The sequence below is a fragment of the Leptosomus discolor genome, unplaced genomic scaffold (genome assembly GCF_034619465.1).
Source record: "Leptosomus discolor isolate bLepDis1 unplaced genomic scaffold, bLepDis1.hap2 HAP2_SCAFFOLD_35, whole genome shotgun sequence".
In the NCBI taxonomy this organism is placed as follows: Eukaryota; Metazoa; Chordata; class Aves; order Leptosomiformes; family Leptosomidae; genus Leptosomus; species Leptosomus discolor.
Genome location: NW_028237764.1, coordinates 539,284 through 560,516, shown reverse-complemented (window position 1 = coordinate 560,516; position 21,233 = coordinate 539,284). Strand labels below are relative to the sequence as shown.

At 50.7% G+C, this 21,233-nt stretch overlaps 1 protein-coding gene across 1 annotated transcript; it reads left to right on the top strand.

The window, feature by feature from the left end:
* The first annotated feature begins 15,805 nt into the window (after window positions 1-15,805).
* Window positions 15,806-20,584, top strand: LOC147412894 (olfactory receptor 14J1-like). Its single transcript, XM_086480770.1, has 4 exons — window positions 15,806-16,784; window positions 17,915-17,984; window positions 19,509-20,070; window positions 20,330-20,584. The coding sequence occupies exons 1-4, from the start codon at window positions 15,824-15,826 to the stop codon at window positions 20,582-20,584; spliced, it is 1,848 nt and encodes a 615-aa protein (XP_086336896.1). The 5' UTR covers window positions 15,806-15,823.
* Window positions 20,585-21,233: the final 649 nt, after the last annotated feature.

Sequence of the window (21,233 nt, the reverse complement as noted above, 5' to 3'; positions counted from 1 at the left end):
TGCACCTCTTCCCTTGCCGGCTGCACACACCCATCGTGCTTTCCCACACAGCTCTGCCCTCAGCATTTCTAGACCTTTACTGATGTCTCTTCACCATCAGCACCTGTTTATTGAAACACAAAACCACGGGTTGATCCAGACTCCCTCTGGGGGACCTCTTGCACCACAAGGCTGCCCTTTGAGGGAGAGTTCTTTTTCCTCACATGCAGTCTTAATCTTGCAGGCGGCACTCTGTGGAGATTTCCTTGTCTTCCCACTTCCCAGAAAAGCTCCATCATCTCTGGAACCAGCCTTCAAGCAGTTATTATAGAGCCCTGGGCGTGCACTTCATCAGCCTAAAGAAGCCCAGGTCCCTCAGCCCTCCACACAGATCCCAAGCCCCATCCTGGCAGATCCCATCTGGAGCCTCTCCAGTTCCTTCCCATTCCTTCAGAACAGAGCAACCCACATGGAGACACACTAGTCCAGATGTGGCCGCACCAGTGCTCAGTCAAGGGCCATCATAATTCCTGTCTGGGTGTCCACGCTCCCCCGAATACAGCCCTGTGTGCAGCAGGCCTTATTCATGGTCAGCATGTGCCACTGGCTAATACGGCATCCCTCATCATGCCCAAGCTCCTCTCCTCAAGGTCACAGAATCACAGAATTACAGAATGGTGGGGGCTGTAAGAGACCTCTGGAGATCATCTAGTCCAACCTCCCTGCTAAAGCAGGTTCACCTAGAGCAGGTGACACTTGACTGTGTCCAGGTGGGTTTTGAATATCTCCAGAGAAGGAGACTCCACCACCTCCTTGGGCAGCCTGTTCCAGTGCTCTGTCATCCTCAATGTAAGCGAGTTTTTCCACATGTTGAGGCGGAACTTCCTGTGCTGCAGTTCTTGCCCTTTGCCTCTTGTCCCGTCGCTCGACACCACCGAGAAGAGCCTGGCCCCATCCTCTTGAACACCTGCCCTTTAGTTATTAATAAGTGTTGATAAGGTCCCCTCTAGGTCTTATCTTCTCCAGGCTAAATAGTTCCAGGGGTCTCAGCCTTTCCTCAAAAGAGAGATGCTCCGGTCCCCTCATCATTGTAGCCCTCCACTGGACTCTCTCCAGTAATTCCATGTCCCTCTTGAACGGGGGGGCCCAGAACTGAACAGACCTCCAGATGTGGCCTTACCAGGGCAGAGTAGAGGAGGAGGAGAACCTCCCTCCACCTGCTGGCCACACTCTTCTTCACGCACTCCAGGACACCACTGACCTTCTTGGCCACAAGGGCCCATGGCTGGCTCATAGTTAACTTGCTGTCCACCATAATTCCCAGGTCCTTCTCTACAAAGATTGTCTCCAAGACGTCGATCTCCAGCCTGAGCTGGTGCATGGGGTTATTCCTCCCCAAGTGCAAGACCCTCCACTTGCCCTTGTTGAACCTCAGGTTCCTCTCTGCCCAGCTCTCCAGCCTGTCCAGGTCTCGCTGAATGGTAGCACAGCCTTCTGGCATGTCAGCCACTCCTCCCGGTTTAGTACCGACAGCAAGTTTTAGTTGTCTATTTTAGCAAGTACTGCAGCAGATATCACCTAAATGAGCTTTGCAAACATCTGGGCAAGTGCAACAATCATAGAATCATGGAATCGTGTGGTTTTTAACACCTCCAGGGATGGTGAGTCCACCACTTACCTGGGCAGCCTGTTCCAATGTTTGACCACTCATTCAGTAAAGAAGTTTCCTAATGTCCAAACTAAACTTGCCCTGAAGCAACTTGAAGACATTTCCTCCTGTCCTATCACTTCTTACTAGAGGGAAGAGACTGACTCCCACCTCACTACAAACCTCCTCTCAGGTAGTTGTAGAGAGCAATAAGGTCTCCCCTCAGCCTCCTCTTCTCCAAACTGAACAACGCCACTTCCCTCAGCTGCTCCTCACAAGACCTGTTGTCCAGACCCTTCACCACCTTCGTTGCCCTTCTCTGGACACGCTCCAGCACCTCAGAGTATTTCTTGCATGGGGGGGCCAGAACTGCACACAGCATTTGAAGTGCGGCCTCACCAGTGCAGAGCACAGGGGCACGATCACCTCCCTGCTCCTGCTGGCCACACCATTGCTGATACAGGCCAGGATGCTGTTGGCCTTCTTGGCCACCTGGGCACACTGTCAGCTCATGTTCAGCCAGCTGTCAAGCAGCACCCCCAGGGCCTTTTCTGTCAGGCAGCTTTCCAGCCACTCATCCCCTAACATGTAGTGCTGCGTGGGGTTGTTGTGACCCAGAGCAGGACAATCATCCCATTGATTCAGCCTGTCCAGGTCCCTCTGCAGAGCCTCTCTACCTTTCAGCAGTTCAACACTCCTACCCAATTAGCTGCCATCTGCACTCACTGAGGGAGCGCTCAATCCCCTCATCCAGACCGTCGATAAAGATGTTAAACAAGACCAGTCGCAATACTGATCCCTGGGGGACACTGCTTGTGACCAGCCACCATCTGGATTGAACTCCATTCACAGAATCACAGAATCACAGAATCACAGAATCACAGAGTCACAGAATGTTTGGGGTTGGAAGGGACCTTGAAAGATCTTCTAGTCCAATCCCCCTGCCAGAGCAGGACCACCTAGAGAATGTCACACAGGACGGTGTCCAGGCGGGTTTTGAATGTCTCCAGAGAAGGAGCCTCCACCACCTCTCTGGGCAGTCTGTTCCAGTGCGCTGTCACCCTCACAGTGAGAAAGTTTTTCCTTATCTTTATCGGGCTATTCTTTAGTGGTTTTACACCTTATGCTACAAGGGTATGATACGAATCACCAAGCTACCTACTAATGCATGGTACTAATTATCGAAACCTTAAATGGAGTTCAGAATATTTTTGTTGGTCTTGCAGCATCACCACCCAGGACCATTCTTGCGGTTTATCTCTTAGTCCAGATGTTCCATCACTCATGTCTGCAAAGTCATCAGGAGTCATCAACTCCTGTTTCTGTTTGATGAAGATACTGCTGTTGATTTTGGGAGAAGAGAGGTTTCTTTATCTTAGTTGGACAATTCTTCTTCTCAGTAAGGGTAGGTGATAAGTCTTGAGTCTGGAGATAACGATGCAGCAATTATATGCTAATACTGTTCTTGGCTCCTCAAAGGCCTGTGTGGCCTCACTAATCTATATCATAGTTTGAAGAATCTCTCGGCCCTATCCACCCTACGGATCCTTTCCGGGTGGAATGGGGGTACGTCATGTCAGGGTTGTCAATACACAGATGGAAACAGGGCCCTGAGGGTCCAACCCGGCCCGTGGGATTGTACTCCCGTGGATTTAAGGATGCCGAGAGGAGATATAGTGATTGGGAGAGAGGTTTGTTTGTGGTTAGCCTGGCTCTCATAGAAGTAGGGAAAATCGCACGACAACAGCCAATCGTATTAAGAGGCCTGTTTAAAGTTATAAAACCAGTTACTACTGGGACCTCCCCCCATGACGGGGTGGCCCAGAGAGCCTCGGTACGAAAGAGGTATGCCCAGATTGAACACTATTGTGACATTTTCTCAGTGACCGAAGTCACCTTCACTTCGAGCTTCTACCAGGATAACCCGTTTCCAGAGACTGTCCCACCGGATTTTCTGCCACCTCTGACATCACAGGCACCTTCACCGTGAGTTTCCACCACCATAAGCCTGCTTCCAGTGCCTTCCACAATGGATTTCCAGCAACCTGTGCAATCACAATCACTGCCATGGCAAGATTTCATGAGCACAGGCCTGTGTCCAGAGCCTGCCACACCACATTATTAAACCGCCTGTGCCATCACACACACAATCGCCACCAGCTTCCGCCACCATAACCCTGCTTCCAGAAACGGCCACACAAGAGTTTCAACCATTGTGACATCACAGGCACCTTCACAGCAAACTTCCACCAGCAGAAGCCTGATTCCAACACCTCACACATTTCTTCAATCACTTGTTGCACAACCAGAACATTCACAGAAAACTTCCACCAGTATAAACCTCCTTCCAGCACCTGCAACACCACATTTTCAACCTCCTCTGACATCACAGGCACCTTCACGGCAGGCTTCCACAGCCTTAAGCCTGCTTCCAGTAACTGCCACACCACATTTTCTGCCTCTGTGACATCACAACCACCTTATTGGCAAAATTCTACCAGCATAGGCAGGAGTCCAGGTCCTGCCTTGCCATATTTTAAAGAACCTCTGAAATCACAGGCACCTTCACTGCAAGATTCTACCACCATAAGCCTGATTTCAGTGACTGTCACACCAGATTTTAACTCTCTGTGACACCACAGGCACTTTACAGTAGCTTTCCACAACAGTGAGCCTGCTTCCAGCAGGCTCACATTTTCAACGTATGTGACATCACAGGCACCTTCTCTACAAGCTTCCACCAGCAGAGCCCTGCTTGCAGCTCCTGCCACAGCTCTGAAATAACAGGCACGTTCTCAGCAACCTTCCATCACCATAAGCCTGCTTCCAGCGACTGCCACACCATAAATTTCAACGTCTGAAATCACAGGCACCGTAATGGCAAAATTCCTCCTGCATAAGACTGGTTCTACCACGTGCCACACCAGTTTTCTCTTCCACCTGTGAAATCACAGGCACATTCCCCACATCTTCCACCAGGATAAGAATGGTTCTACTGCCTGCCACACCAGATTTTCAACCTCTGTGACATCACAAACACATTCATAGCAAGCTTTTAGCCGCATAAGCCTGCTTCCAGTTCCTTCCACACCAGATTTTCAACCACCTCTGACATCACAGGCACCTTCACAGCCACGTTCCAGCACCACAAGCCTGGTTCGAGTGACTGCCACACCAGATTTTCAAACTCGGTGACATCACAGGCATTTTAGTCACCTTCCACCACTGTAAGCCTCATTCCAGTGACTGCCACACCACATTTTCAACCACATCTGATCTCAGAGGCACATTCACGGCAAGATTTCATCAGCATAGACCTGTTTCTAGCGACTGCCACACCATGTTTTCAATCACTTCTGACATCACTTATTTCCCATCCGTTACCAAACACATTACAAAACCTGGGTATCCCACAGGCTGTCTCCTCACGGGATTGCACTTTTCACTATCAGGTGCCTTAGGCTTAGCCCAGTCCTGTGGGGTTTCCACCACGCCTTACGGACAGGCAGTTACCAGTCCCCAACCCAATAATGACATAACGCCTTTAACTTCTCCTGGGGAACTTGCTTGAGCAGTGCGGTCTGGGGATCAGTGGTTCTCCCCGAGAAGTCCTCGGTGCCGGCTGGAGGTCCTGCGATCCCCAGGATCCGCTGAGGTTAGCAAGAAGTGTCCCAGTTACTGGTTATACTGGATACATAATACATGTTAAACAGGTTCCATACATAAACATGTTCATTCTTGTAACTCACTATCATCTCACCCCCTTCATCCGGTTGTGCGCAGTAGGTTCTTGAATTGAGTCGAGAGGCTGTGCTGCGACCACCCGCAGACCCCAGATTCAAATGTGCGACCCTCCAATGTCCTTGAGTCAAAGCCTTTGGCTCAAACTCTCCTTTGGTCACGATTCAAAGACTGTTAACAAAAAGTTAGAGTAATAAATCCCACCCAGCAAACATCCCTAAAGAAGAACATATTACCTTTGCCCTTAACCATGAACAGACCATCGGTTAATGAACACCTCTGGTCTACATAGCTTGGGACTCTACAGGGTATCCTAACAGAATATATATGATTGATTTTTATACATACAATTAATTTTTATACCTGTTTGATGCCACTGGGAGAGGCTGGGGGCGAACAGGGGGATCTTGGAGGCCAGTGCCTTTGCAGAGATGCAGCAGGTAGAGCAACGTCATGTCTGCCCTGACCACTTGAGGCCACGTCCTTTAGGTCGCTTTAGGTTTTAGAAGAGTGAACTGAAATCTTTTTGTAGAAGTAATTGCTGATGGATGTGAAAAAAGTCTTGTGCTATTTTTGGCTTTGGTTGGATCTGCTGCTGCGTTGGTGCTTGATGCAGAGACCTGGGGCTTAAGGAACTGCAGTGCTGCTTTTCCTACTGCAAAGAAGCCGGGCTGTTGCCATTTCTTATATATTGGAATGAATCGTTACACTGAAAAAAAAAGTCAGAGCTTCCAAACCCCCCTTGCTTTCTAACGCTCCTCACCGAGGTGGGAGGACAGCTGCGGCCGGGTGAGGGTTCTGAGATGAACGCTCAGTAACAACAGGGTGTTATGAAGCAGCGTTCTTTGTTGCAGCACTGGGCAGCACTGGGGATCGCTCCGCCACGATTGCTCCACTGAAACAGTTTCACAAAGTTGCTTAAGGACAGTTTAACTGGTGCCTATTCATTACATCTCTCTGAACTAATTATAATAGTCAGGACTTTCCTAGAACTCATTACTATACGCTAATAATTTTGGAACATGGGCAGTTAAAGTATGGTGGGGCCTCTTCTCCCTCTGGTGGTCTTCTGTAGTCTTCCTCACATTGTCCTTCCTTTAGCCCCAACTGGTGCACATGTTTAAGTTGTCCTTTGAACATATTTTTGTGTCTCCTGGTCTTGTACTGTACTTGGATGTTTTTCCAAGTTCTTGTTATTTACACACGTCGATATGTCTGTGTCTTCCAGACACCAAAGGCCACACAAACTGTTCGTCCTTGACACAAACACATGATCAAGTTCCCCATATCTTAACTTGTAAAAATATTATTCTCTGACAAACAGTGTAAACTACAGACAGAGAGTATAAGATCGAATGTTTCTCAAAGACTATACTACGTAGTTTAAAACAACCAGGCTTAACATGGTAAATACAAGGAAATCTTAGCCCTCTCATTCAACCCCTTTTATTTAATCTCTGCAAACTCTTTTACAGATCTTCTAAATTCTCATACTTCATTACTTTGGGTAATGCTCATATTCTGCGAGTAAGAGTTCTAAGCTTACACCACATATAACAATTAAATTGGTAGCGAGGCAGGGGTCGGTCTGTTCTGCCTAGTAACAAGCGATGGAACAAGGGGAAATGGCCTTAAGCTGCACCAGGGGAGGTTCAGGCTGGAGATTAGGAAGAATTTCTTTACTGAAAGGGTTGTCAGGCATTGGAACAGCCAGCCCAGGGAGGGGGTGGAGTCACCATCCCTGGAGGTGTTGAAGAGACGGGTAGATGTTGTACTTAGGGACGTGGGTTAGTGGGGTTTGTAGAGCAAGGACAAAGGTTGGACTCGATGACCTCGCAAGTCTCTTCCAACCAAAACTGTCCTATGATTCTAAAGAAGGTCTTTAGAGTCACTACTTTGATCAGGATCAGGATAGGGTGCATCTGCCCAAAATTTTCTGGGTGGAAGGTGAATAACCTGAGACAATGTCCCACTAATTATGAGCTGTATCACCTACTCTCTGGCTTTATCGTTTTACTAATTTGTCCTTGGTGATTATTGTCTCTACTATGGCCTCAGCCAGGGTCTTCTTTCTTCTTCTCCAATGTTCCTCTAATTCCACGGATTCCTTTAAAACCTTATTTGATTTTTCTGAAGAGAGGCTCGTATGACTTAGGTTCAAGCTTTCAGAACGCCAAGACATACTAGTTTGCTGCTCGGTATGGGCGTAAGGTACACATTTGCCCATGCCAGTTTAAATGAGTGAGATTTCTCAGGCACCCTACAAATGCAGTATCTAGACCAGATTTCTCTACTACTGCTCTGTTATTTGTTACAAAGCAAACATACCTTGCATTGACTTCCACCGACATTTCAAATTCTTCAGGGGATAATACTGTCCATTTGCAGTTATTGATAGACTCTTCCCGTAGGCAGGGCTCATAAAGCTGAGACTGTTGGCCACATCCTTTCCCATTTAGGGTATCTTGACATTGGTCCAAATCATATGTTCAATTATCTGTCCCTATGTATTTACCTTTCATTTCAGGTAACCGATATTCATTTTTCCCAGACCCACAGAACAAAGTTGGTGATGTCAAAAACCTGCACAGGAGATCTTTCTGAGGGATGTTAAAATACATCATTTTTCCTGCACTCCATTGGATAGGACTTCACCCGATGCTGCGGACTGATCCACTGTTTCAATCATTGTCTCCACAGGAATTCACTATTCCTCATTAAGCCCGCCTGTACCTGGTCCTTTTGAGTAATTCCCCAAATAGTCTGTAAAGTACAAACCATCCAGCCCACGAATTGAGTTCGGGTTTTGGAGGTTTCCAATTGGTTCAGAATGCTCACCTCAAATAAATGTAAGAACCTGTGATCATAATTTAGGGACCGGATCTACGATTTAAAAGTTGTTGGTAACTATTCTGCCTGAAGTCGTCCAGATTGAGAAACATCGAACCCTGCTCTTCCTACTTTATTTTGCAGAGTTTCCAAATCCACAGCATTTAGAATCCCCATAACGGTCCCAGCTCCTCCGAATAATATCTCCTACCAGGTGTGCTTTATCCTACAGGGAGGGGTAGCTGGGAGAGAAATGTTGAAGTATAACAAAGGTTTCTGCTGGTTTGGCGCCATTTCCGCACAGGTAGGTGGGATTCTAACTAGCTGATCCTTATTAACTTTGCGTCTAGGATTGAGCATGGTAAGCATATCTCCCCACCAACTCCTGTTTTCTATAGGAGTAGCATTCATACAAAATAACGTCTCTAACTCCCTTGTTGATCAGGTGCGGGACAGAGCAGCATTAACTGCTTCATTTCTTGGTTGACATTGTGTTAAATCGGTTGATATGCCCATTATATTACAGTAAGAGATGGCTCCTTCACTAAGAATTGGGATATTTGTCTCGACTAGCCTTGGACATGAAATAAAGACCCTCCCCTGCCTTTCAGTTACGCTCCTGTTAGTAGGAGCTGGCCTCCAGCTTGAACAATTACCACTTAGGGTAATATTTAGAATCTTACTGTTCTGATTTGCTGGGCACATAAAATCATCTCCTTTCTGAATTGTGGTCACATTCACCCATCCACACGATCCACGCAGGCAACTCGAATAACCTCCTCCTGTTAAGGGCCAATCGGGAGAAAAGGCAACTCTTTCCATTCTCCACCCTAAAATGACACATACAGCTGTTAACTTCATCTCTTCAACAGTCTCATGGAAGTTGGCCCAGTGACATCAGGTCTTCACAGTGTTGGTGCTTTCTTAACTCTGGAGAAGCGGATCCACGCGGTGAGTTCCTGGACCTTCACAGCAGTGTAGGCAGTTAGCAGCGCTTGAAATGGTCCCACCCACTTCTCATCCAAGGCAGATCCGGAAATGCTCTTGACGTACACCCACCCTCCTGGTTTGTAGGAGTGAACAGGCGCATCCAGTCCTGCGGGATGACTAGATAGCACCAATTTATTAATACCTTTCAATACTGATCCCAAAGATATGAAGTACTGATTAATCTGAGCCTCTCCTACTCGTTGAATATTCTCACCTTTAGAGTGAGTCGGAAATGACCTGCCATACATTATTTCAAAAGGGCTAACCTTTTATTTGGTTCTGGGTTTTGTTCTTCATCTTGTTATTGTTAAAAGTAAAGCTTGGTCCCACCTTAGAAAGTTTGCTTGGCAGATTTTACTTCATTGTGTCTTAATGAGGCGATTCATCTTTTCTACCTGTCCACTAGCTTGGGGTTGGGATGCCGTGTGGAGTTCCCACATTATTCCTAAATATTTACTAGCCTGTTGAACTACTTGACATACCAAATGAGGTCCTCGATCCAAGGACATTGTCTCAGGTACCCTCAATCTTGGAATAATTTCTCTTAGGAAGTTCTTAGTTACTTCCCTATCCTTATTAGTTCTACATGGAAAGGCTTCAGGCCATCCTGAAAAGGTGTCAGTTGGTACTAAGAGGTATCTGGACCCTCCTTTTCTAGGGAGTTCTGAAAAATCTATTTGCCACCCTCAGCCTGGTACATTCCCTTTTCCTGTGTTCCCAAATTTAACTCTAGTCTCTGTCTTTGGGTTATGTCTTAAACAGAGCTCACACCTCTCGGTAACTGACTTGATTTCTGTAACGTGTTTCTGGCCACAAATTGTCGAGATAAAAAGGTGTAGAGTGCCTCTGTTCCCCAAGGAGTTTGACCATGTTCTGACTTTACCAAATGTCATAGAATATGAAAGGGAACTACTATTCTCCCTCTTTAGTTTTAACGCAACCTTGTTGTTCTCTTTGTGTGTCTAAGTCTTTTCTTAATTTTGGATCCTTGTCGTCATCCTTTACCTGTTCTAGTAGTGGCAAAGTTCTTTCAGGAATTAAATTTAATACTTCGCTTGGTTCTGCAGCCTCCTTTGCCCCTCGGTCTGCCAATTTATTTCCTAGTTCTTGGGCAGTATTCCCTTTCCGATGTCCTCTGCAGTGCATAATAGCTACTGCAGTTGGTGAGGACACAGCATCTAACAATCTCAAAACAACATCTGCAGGTTTAATATGTTTTCCTTCTGCAGATGAAAGTCCTCTTTCCTTCCAAATAACTCCATGGGCGTGTGCAACTCCAAAAGCACACTTGAAGTCTGTCCGGATCGTTACCCTTTTATCTTTCCCTGGCCCTGGGGCTCTCAGCAGAGCTCTTATTTCCTCCGGCTGGGCTGACGTTTCTTTGGGTAGAGACTTAGCTTCAACTACCTGTTCCTCTGTAGTTACCACTACCCAGCCATCCTTTTCCCATTTGGAATGAAGCTGCTCCCTGCTCCCAGGTTCCAGTTGGCATCTTCTTTCAGGTCCAATCTGCTCACCGGCCGATTCCTCGTCCTGCTTGGAGGAGGCTGTCCTGTAAGGCCTAGCAGGTTGCCTGAGCACCTTCACCCTTCAGAGCTGCTTCCCATGGCCCCACTCGTGTCAGTCTCCTGAGGACATCAAAGTCTTCTCCTCTGCAGTCCCAGGTCTGTGTTCTGCTGCTGGCCTTCCTCGCGCCCCTCTCCTGCCTGGGACCCCCCTATTCCCTGGTCACAACAGCCAAGGCTGACACGGATTATAGCGTCCTGAGCAGCTCTTCCTTGTTTGCCAGGACCAGGTCCAGGGGAGCATCCCCCTTGGTGGCCCTTGTAGCATCTCTGCTCAGAAGTCATCCCAGCAGCCTCCACACTATTGGCACTGGGTGGCTTTGTATGGCCAGGGGCTGCCAGGGCCCTTCCCGTTCCCAACAGGAACCTGCTTATCAACCTGGACACTCCCAGACCTTTTCTGCCTACCCGACCTCATCAAGTAGTTCATAACTGCCAAGACAGTGTCACCCTCACTGTCTTCTCCTCTAACCCTCACTCACACAAGCAGACGCAACCTGTTGCCCGTCTTGTTGAGGAGCTTCATGTATCTGAGCTGCTCCTTCACACTGGGGGCATGCCCCCACCCTCATCCTCCTTGCCACTGCCCCTGGCACAGCCTGTATCCTTCCAGCGCAGCACCAGCGCTCAGCAAGCTGTCCCACCACGCCTCGTTTAGTGCAGAAATGTCACAGGGCTGTGACAAGCCATGGGGGCTCCTCCTGGCCGTGTGTATTTGGGCCACAGCCCCTTGGCTGTGTCACCCTAGGGGAGCACAGACTTCTCAGAGGGAAACCTGGGCACTGATCCTGACCAGAACACCATTGTACCTCGGGCAGTTAGTGCTGTGCTGCACTGTGCTGCACGTACAGCGTGGCCTTCAAACCGGCGCTGTGCTGCCCAGATCCCTTGGAAGCAGGACTACCTCAGCAGCATGTGGTCACACAAGAGCCTGGAGGCAGCTCCCACTCTCTACCGGACATTACACCTCCTGCGTGGCCTTGCCTCTATCTAACACAGCACCAAATAGTTCTCACTCAAAAATCATTTCCATTTGACTGTAGAGGTGATCAATAGAGTTGTTTCCTCGTAAGAAATTCCTATAGCAGCTGGAATGACCAAAACTGGGGCCTGTCCTCTATGGATGGGGTCTGCATGGTTTGCTGCGTTCAGGTCGAAGGCCCGTTCAGTACCACATGCCCTGGGGTTCTCATCAGTTAAAGGGACCTACGGTTATCTGCATGATTCTTTCTTTATACTGTCAGTGCTAATAAATAGAGTTTTAAAAGATACCTCACAGAGTCTGAGTGCTGTTCTTACTGGCATTGTGATTAACCAGTGCCTCCTGGTTCAGCACCCTTGGATGCAGCCCCTCCAGTCCCGTGGCCTGGGAAGAGTGCAGTTTGCTCAAGTAACCCCTGCCTTGACCCCCATCCATCCCAGGTTGCTCTCCTTCAAAGGCTGCCTCAAAGCTCAAAGGCCTTGGAGACCTTGCTGGTGGCAACTGAGGCAAAGGGGTCACAGACTATCTCAGATCTATCCACACCTGCTCTCACTAAATTCAGCAGTGGCCCTATATTATCGCTTTTTCTTCTTTAACAGTTTCTGAAGGACCAAAAATTAATCTTGGTGCCCTTGAACTCCTCTTTGAGTTCCAGTTGGGTTATGATATGGACCCTTACTGTGCTTGGAGGACGCTGTCCTGGAAGACACAGTAGCCAGGCACACGGTTAAAATTCTTGGTCTTTGCATGGAATTTATCCTCAAGGAGCCAGTAAAGATCCCTGTGTGATCTGCTTTGTGCTCATGCAATGCCTGACGCTGGTGGGCAGAGAAGGGACAGTCCTTGCCGCTCTCATGGCATCTGAGGACTCATCGATCAGATCAGTCAGTGGCACACGGGCACCAAGTCAAGCTCTCGTCGATGCTGTCTGGGGCCTCTGTGACACACCTGCCCTAATGGGAATTGCTTTCCTGTAGGTCCTGTGCTGTCCTGTGCTCATAAATGATCCTTGAGATGTTGCCCTGTCTCTATAAACTTCTCCATTAGAGCCTGCAGTTACCTGTGTGCCTCTTGCATCACCTCTGGCAACTCAGATGTGGCCAGGGTTTTGCATCTGAACACCTCCCTCCTGTCTTTCACCTCCATGAATTCCCAGGGGAGCTGAGAAAAGACTTCTCATATGCAGGTGCTTATTTTATGCAGAGCTGAAGAGAGGCCAGAGGAATCCCACCTCCTGTGGGTCTGTGGCAGGCACGGGAGGGAGCTGAGTGTCCTTCAAATGGCAGGAATAGAAATGCAGGGTGAGATGTCTCCATTGATTCAGCTGAATCTCTTCCCTCATCAGGGGTAAAGGAGGTCCCTGCCTGTCACTGCCTCCGTGTCCTGTCTGATAATAAGACAAATAAGGGTGATTTTTAGATGTAACTTTGTCTCTGAAATCTTTTCTCTCTCCAGCTGAGAAAGAAAAACCTCAGGATGACTTCAGCCTGTTTGAGAGCAGGTTCCCCTGGAGCCCCAGGGACAGCTGGAGGGAACCCAGAGGGGGCAGAGAAAGGGCTGCCTTGGGCTGCTCCCCTGCTGCTGAGCTGGGCTGGGCTCCTGGGGTGGAGGGAGCTGCTGGCAAGCGGGCAGCGCTGCAGAGAGACAGCTCTGCCCAGGAGCAGGGCTGGGGGTGATGCCTGCAGGCAGGGAGGGGAGAGGAGCCAGGCAGAGAGAGGTTAAAGGTAGTGTGGGGTGGGAGGAGAGAGCAGAGCTCGCTTGGAGAAAAATCTTCAGAGCCCTTGACATGGTAAGTCTGTGGCTGAAGGACGGTGCAAGTGCCTGGAACGATCTCCTGAAGCTGGCCCACCCCACAGCCTGCAGCTTCCCTGCTGCACTGTCAGAGGGACAGGGCATGTTGGCTGCAGAGTGTGAAGCCGGGTGTGCAGCCAGGGGTGCCCAGGGCTCTCGTTCTGAGCAGGGTCCCTGCATCCCAGCAGACTCTGTGACGTTCCAGGGACTTTGTCTCCTGCCAGGGTCAGCACTCAACCTGCCCAGGGAGCTCCCAACAGCAGCGCAGGGAGAAGCTGTGGGTGGAAGCAGCAGGTGGTGGCAGGAGAGGGTCCTTCTGGTTTCACGAGGGTGCTGTGTGGCTCAGATCTCCTCACAGTTCCTCATCACCCCAGGACATTTCTGAGGGCACTTTTCAAGGGCAAGGCAGGGATCACTACAAAGGTAAGGGGCTCTCCTGAGTCTGTGTTCTCAGTTTCTTACTGTTGGGGATTTGGGGGGAGAAAAAGCAAAGGAGCTCTCTTGTTTGAACAAGTCACTCAGCCTGCTGAGCTGTAAGTGAGAGTCCCCAGTAGGTCTCAGCAGCCTCTGAAAGTGCCTCCAGCCACTCCTCTGCCTACAGACAGCACCAGCATCACCTTTGCTGGACCCAGCAGTGTTGGTCTGACCTGCCCTTTTCCACCTGCAAACAGGATCATGCATCCAGCCAGTGACCTGCAAGCAGTGTCTGTAGGGCCAAGGTGAGTGCACAGCGGTTGGGATGGGCTCTGTGAGCACTCACAGGGAAAAGGCATGGCACAGGGAAACACCTCCCAGAAGAAAACTCTCCAGGCAGCAGGGATATGATCTGGGAATGAGAGGAAACTAAAACCAGGAATGTTGTGGGAGGGAGAATTCAGAAAACTCCCGATCCTCCCCTCCCATGCAGAGCCCTTCCTCTCAGCCAGCCCCCTTGCCTCCCCTCCCACCCACCAAAGCCTCTGCCCTCAGGGCTCCGGGGGTCCAAGCCATGAAGCAGCTCCTCTGCAGCCAGAGCTCCAGCAGAGCCGTGCTGCAGCTCTCCAGCCCCGTGCCCAGGGCCCTCTGCAGAGCACAGGGGCTGAGAGCAGCTGCCCGGCCATGTTGGGGTCTGGGAGGTGGCGTGCCCAGCTGGGGCAGGGGGACGCTGCCCTGAGTGCGCGGCTGCCTCTGCCCTGGCCTCTCTCAGCTGGACCCTCCCTGCATTTTCCCTTCTCTCTCTTATTTGCGTTGTCCTCTTGTTCTTGCTGTCAGTCTCTGTGGGGATGGGAGCTTCATCTGCAGAGTCACACACTGATCTTGGGTGTGCTCCCATGCCGGTGTGTCCGTGGGAACGAGTGTCCCAGCTGTCCTGTCACCTCCTAGGGTCTGGTCCATGCAGTCCGTGGAGCCAGAGTAGGAGCTGACTCTTCCTTTTTGAGATGCCGTCTCTAGGGCACTTGGCTGTCTCCTTGAGGTGTCCTTCCCCGCTTTGAGCTGCCCTCCAGGATGCAAACCTGTCCCGTAGAACCTCTGCTTTATCTGAATGCCATGTGGAGAACGGAAAGGTCTCACAAATGTGGAAATACTGTTGGGTTGGTGAAACGAGGCAAGAGTGTCCTTGGATAGAAGTGGGGTGCTGGGACCTTGAGAAAGGGTGGGACATTGAGTGGTGTGCACTGGATCCCTCTGCTCCCAGCAGGGTCGAGTTGCTTTTCAGGGTAACATGGGATTGTGATCCTCCTGCACCTGAGAAAGGTGCAAGCCCAGGGCAGCTGGGCACAAGGCGGAGGGACAGACCAGCTCCCCTCCCTCTGCACTAAGCACAGGCAATCCTCCTGCCTCACAGGGCTCTGCCGTTCCCTTCCAGTGCAGCAGGAGTGCTGAGGGTTTCTGGCATCCAAGAAAATTGCCAGGGGAAATGGGAGAGCTGTAACCCCCCCCAACCCTCTCCGACTGCCTTCTGCCCTCCTGGTTCCTTGGCATGGGGAGTGCAGGTGCTGACCAGCCCTTTTGCATTAGGAGTGGTTTCTGCTGACAAAGTCAAAGCCCAGGACTGGTCTCTGCCCTCTCCGTTCCCGTGACCCCCTTGCTGCAGAGCAGGGCTGACTCCTTGGCTGCCAGCAGGCACAGGTCCTGCTCCCCATGAGACACCAACGAGAGCTGCAGCCACAGAGCTGAAGGAAGAGCTTCTAGAAAAGTGTGTGTGTGTGTGTGTAGACGGGAGAGGGGGTATGGGAACTGGCTTTCATGTTTTAGAACGTCTCCCCTAACTTAGTGTGTTTCCCTCCTTGAGCAGTCCCTTATGCCCAGAGGCAGCAGATGTCCAATGCCAGCTCCATCACCCAGTTCCTCCTCATGGCATTCGCAGACACACGGGAGCTGCAGCTCTTGCATTTCGGGCTCTTCCTGGGCATCTACCTGGCTGCCCTCCTGGGCAACGGACTCATCATCACCACCGTAGCCTGTGACCACCGCCTGCACACCCCCATGTACTTCTTCCTCCTCAACCTCTCCCTCCTTGACCTGGGCTCCATTTCCACCACTCTCCCCAAAGCCATGGCCAATTCCCTGTGGGACACCAAGACCATCTCCTACTCAGGATGTGCTGCTCAGCAATTTTTCTTTCTATTCTTGCTCACAGCAGAGTATTGTCTCCTCACAGTCATGGCCTATGACCGCTACGTTGCCATCTGCAAACCCCTGCACTACGGGACCCTCCTGGGCAGCAGAGCTTGTGTCCACATGGCAGCAGCTGCCTGGGGCAGTGGCTTTCTCACTGCTCTCCTGCACACTTCCAGTACATTTTCACTGCCCCTCTGCCAAGGCAATGCCGTGGACCAGTTCTTCTGTGAAGTTCCCCAGATCCTCAAGCTCTCCTGCTCACACTCAGGCTTCCTCAGGGAGGCTGGGCTTCTTGTGGTCAGTGCCTGTTTAGCCTTTGGGTGTTTTGTGTTCATTGTGGTGTCCTACGTGCAGATCTTCAGGGCCGTGCTGAGGATCCCCTCGGAGCAGGGACGCCACAAAGCCTTTTCCACCTGCCTCCCTCACCTGGCCGTGGTCTCCCTGTTCATCAGCACTGCCGTGTTTGCCTACTTGAAGCCTCCTTCTATCTCCTCCCCACCCCTGGATGTTGTGGTGTCATTTCTGTACTCGGTGGTGCCTCCAGCAGTGAACCCCCTCATCTACAGCATGAGGAACCAGGAGCTCAAGGACACGCTGAAGAAACATTTTCAATCACTTGTCTGTCAGCAGCAATGTAGCTGCCCATGGCTCATCACAAGTGATTTCCCATTCTCTCAGCAACCTCCTGGGCTTTGGGCATTTCACCCAGGAGAACTCTCTTTGCTCAGGAATGTCTGAAGCCATGCCACTTCTCCAAAGGCAGGAACCCAGCCTGTCTGACCCAGAGGCCTTTAGACGTGTGTCTGGCACGACGGTACAGCTGGTCTGCTGTGCTGTATCTCTGTAATAAAAGGGCATTTCCTCAGTGCTCCTGTCTGGAGGTTGGAGGTCTTCTTCCAAAGCTGCAAATGGGGACAGGCTGAAGAAATACCCGCCCTGAGGCCGTGCTGCTGTGCTTGGGTTCTCCATGGGCTCAGGGGAGGAGTGTACGGGGTGATGTGTCAGGAAAGGGCCGGTGCTGAGAGTTCACCTTTGGGTGCCCAGTGACTCTGGAGACGGTCCATGATCCATAGGGATCTGCCCGGGACTGCCTTCCCATGGCTTACGGGCCCTTGAATCCCCTCAGCCCACAAAGCAGCACCACAAACTTGGGGCCATGTGGGGAGCATGTGGAGGGCGCGGGAGAACCAGCCAGGCCAGCAGGGACACAGTTCTCTGTGGAAAGGCTCTCTGGGGGCAGGGACACCCCTGGACAAGAGAAATGAGCAACTTATGAGGACAATAAATGCCTTAATAAATGCTTAGGACGGCAATAAAGAAATATCCATCTTCCCCTGTAACTTCACTACCACTATTCTGCCTGTCCAACGGTGTATTTACTTTCTTTAATCTTTCAGATATTTGCATGTGCCCAGGATCCAATGATCATTTCTGAAGTCACCTTTTCAGATGCCGACTGGCCAGACAAAGGCCCTTCCCATTATTCTCCAGCTTCCTCCTCCCTTAATCTTTGTTCATTCAGATGCCTCTCACCTATGTTGCTGTTTGAGCTTCAGGGAGTAAAATCTTACATGTCTTTCAACAGTCTAATTGTCTATTTAGACAACACTTTCATTGTGTTTATAGCTCTCATTTTGTATCTACCTGCCTCAAATATTTCTCCTCAGATTATCGCTTGTAGAAAGTTCAACCTCATTAGAGACAGCTTGGACAGAACATGTGCTTGGGAGTGTGATTTATTGTTCATGAAACTTTATCGTGCCTCACTGTTCTCTGTTTGCACATCAGGAAAGTTCTTCTGTGCCCGCGTGCAGCCGGGTCTGTCAGGAGAGCAGGCGGGAGATGATGCAATGGAGCTGTAACATCCAGCTGCAGACTGCAGGGGAGAAGGCTGATGTCACAAAAGTGATGCAGGTTCCAGGGGACAATGAGGAAAATAGTGGGGTTGAGGAGGTGAGGAGCAAGGTTGTCCATACAGTGTCTGACCTCAAAAAAATGATTTTCCGCTCAGTCCAGACCTCCTGAGGAGACCCTCGGGATCATTAGCACTTGGAGAATGCTGCTCCAAACCCTTCTCTGAAAGAAAAGGCAGAAGGTGTAACCCTTAAAATAAAAAATAAATTTATTAGATGCACTTTGAAATCTTCCTCCTGAACTACACTATGAAACAGCTCCAGTTATCTGTGCAAGTTTTGAAGAGTTAAAGAAAACGACAAGGTAAACAGCTCATTAGGGCATTTAGGGCTCATTCCATGACCCTCAGGTACTGAGAGAAGTCTGAAGAAACCTCTCCAGAAGTCAAAGTCAGAAGCAAAGCCCAGAAGTCCCTCGAAGCCCTGACTGGCCCCCCTGAGGGCCCTTACTGACAAAGCCTCCCCAGGGCCTCCTTAGAGCAGATCACTGGAGGCCATGCTTGCAGGCAGGCCAAGGCCCTGTGCAGGGGGCTGGAATGCTGAGAAAACCCTTTGCTTTGCTTTAGGAAGCAGAAAGGCCAAGCCCTGACCCTCAGGCCCTGCCAAGGCCCATCCTGACACCCTCCATGTTCCATGTCACCAGCCTCGCTGGCAGAGGCAACTGCTCTAGCCAAGAGGACTAAGACCTCAGGCCTCTTGGACCTTTCAGCTTGCTACAGCCCTTGGCCATCTCTCCTGCAGCCTGTCCTACCCTGCCCCAAGCCTGCCCCTCTTTCCCTTCAGGCTGTTCACACCCTGCTTGCTTTCCCACCCAGCTCTCACCCCACCATTTCTCCACCTTCCCTCATGTCTCTCCACTCTCGCTGGCCATTCCTTGAAACACAAAGCCATAGGCTGATACAGACGCCCTCTGGGGGACCTCTTGCACTGCAAGACTACCCTCTGTGAGACATTTCTTTTGTTCTCCCCTCCAGTCTGAACCTTCCAAGCTGCACTTTGTGGAGGTTTCCTTCTCTTCCCACTACCAAGAAAATCTCCATCATCACTGAAACCACCCTTCAAGCAGGTGCACGCTGCTCCTGTAGTGCCCTCAGCCTCCACTTCAGCAGGCTAAAGAAGCCCAGATCCTTCATCCTCCCTGCACAGGCTCCAAACTCCAGCCTGGCAGATCTCCTCGGCAGGCTTTCCTTTTCCTCCCCATTCCTCCAGGCAAGGCAGCCCCAAAGCCAGACTCTGGTCATCCAGATGTGGCCACAGCAGTGCCGAGCCAAGGGGGATTACAGGTCCCTTGTCTGGGTGGCCACGCACCCCCTAACGTAGCCCCGTCTCTGCAGCCCCACCTGCAGCTGGACTTACACACAGTGAGCGTGTACCACCGGCTCCTCTGGCATCCCTCGTAGTGCCCAGGCCCTTCTCCTCAGGGTCTTGGCTGTGCTGCCCGGCTGAATTTTCTGGTTTTTGTGGGGCAGCATCACGGGCCTTCTCCTTGTTGCTGTGGCCCATGACCTCTGCACAGCCCTCTGTGACCCCCTGCACTATACCCTCATCATGAGCAGGGGTCTCTGCATCTGGCTGGTGGTGGGGTCGTGGCTGACTGTCTTACCAGTGCAAGTAGGACAGACCCACCAGGAGTTCACTTTGCCCTTCTGTGCATCTCGTCACCTTCACCACTTTTTCTGTGACCTCCCCCCTCTGCTGGCACTGGCCTGTGCAGACACTTTCTGGAACCAAGGGATGCTGTACACCATCATCCTGGCATTCGGAGTCCTTCCCTTCTCCTTCATAGTTGTGTCTTACGTTAAAATTACCAGGGAAACTCTGAAAATACCTTTGGCTCTGGGCAGACACAAAGCCTTTTCCACCTGCTCTTCCCATCTCTGGGTGGTGACGCTCTGCTACGGCTTGGCCACAGTCGTCTACTTAAAGCAATGGTCAAGGGATTCCATAGGCACCAACAAATACCTTGCCCTGCTTTACACAGTTGGGACCCCCATGTTTAACCCTGTCATCTATAGCCTGAGGAATAAGGAAGTGAGAATTGCCTTGAAGAGACTCCTCTGGACAAAGTGATACTACAGAGTACGCAAAAGAGTCCCAAATAGTACCAGAACTCTCCCTGGGGTACGTGGTAGCCTGAATAAAGCACCCCATACTGCTCCAACAAAACCCTGTGTCCAGCCTGGCTTTCATGCTCCTGAAGAAGGGGAAAGGTCTCCTGAGGCCCTCCCGTTATGCCATGCCCCACCATGACATCTTTGTCCTCCAGAGCATCTTCAGTGTCCCTCTATAGCTTAATGCCAGTAGCTACTTCAAGCTGTGCCTGACCAACCACACGTTAAAGGGAAATCATCAAAGGATGGTCAGTAGTCAATGGGGCACAGAGGGTGAAACAATCGATGAAGAGATGGCTACCCTCAGGGCTGAGAAATCTCTTGATGGACCCCACAGACTACCTACGGTGTCCCAGCGTGGAATCAGCTGTAAAAAGTTAAAAGACATGAAAGTCATGTTCCCCTGCTATGATCTCGTCCACGTAGTTGTCTAATGCTTTCTAACTTGACATAAAGAATAAAAAACCCCAATCACCAGGGGAAGAGTCCAGCACTGGAATAGACCTCTGGAGTTTGTGTTGGTTGTGCTTTAACCCCAGCTGGCAAGGTTTCCCGGGAGGGACGCTCCAGGATTCACCACAGCCACACACGCCCTTGGGGCAGTTGACCTTCTGGCACTCATGAGGGGAGGCAGCTCAGGAACACGTGTGTCTGCTAGAACCGAGGCTCCAAACTCTTCTTTGCAGTCGGGGGCTAAGGCTGGATCGAGCTGCACTGACACTCCTCTTGGAGAGGAAGTTTAGAAAGTGAGGGGGGCCTGTCTGGACCTCACGATTCAGCGGTGGGTCTTCCTGGACTCTTCTAAAACACAGGGAGGGATCTCCTTCACCTGGCCTGAGGGAAGGGATTCAGCTGTCTCAAGGGAGGCATCTCATCCTGGGTCTGTAGTCCCCAGGGCTAAAAGAGGAGTTAGCTCCACCCCATGCCCACCACAAACCCGCAGGAGGGGGGATCCCTCTTGCCTCCGTTCAGACGTGCACAAGATAGGCTCCTGCACGTGAGCTCCTTGTCTCAGCTCCCTTGCTCGTTACTGGAAATGGAGGGCAGGAGGAAGGTGCTCAGGCACAGACACTTGGTGACACA

Bases quoted from the DNA above. Each gene is read 5' to 3' on its own strand.
- LOC147412894 (XM_086480770.1), top strand. From the start codon at position 15,824: ATGTCCAATGCCAGCTCCATCACCCAGTTCCTCCTCATGGCATTCGCA. The intron at 16,785-17,914 runs GTGATTTCCCAT...TTTGCACATCAG, and splicing joins CTGCCCATGGCTCATCACAA to GAAAGTTCTTCTGTGCCCGC. The intron at 17,985-19,508 runs GTAACATCCAGC...TTTGTGGGGCAG, and splicing joins GGAGATGATGCAATGGAGCT to CATCACGGGCCTTCTCCTTG.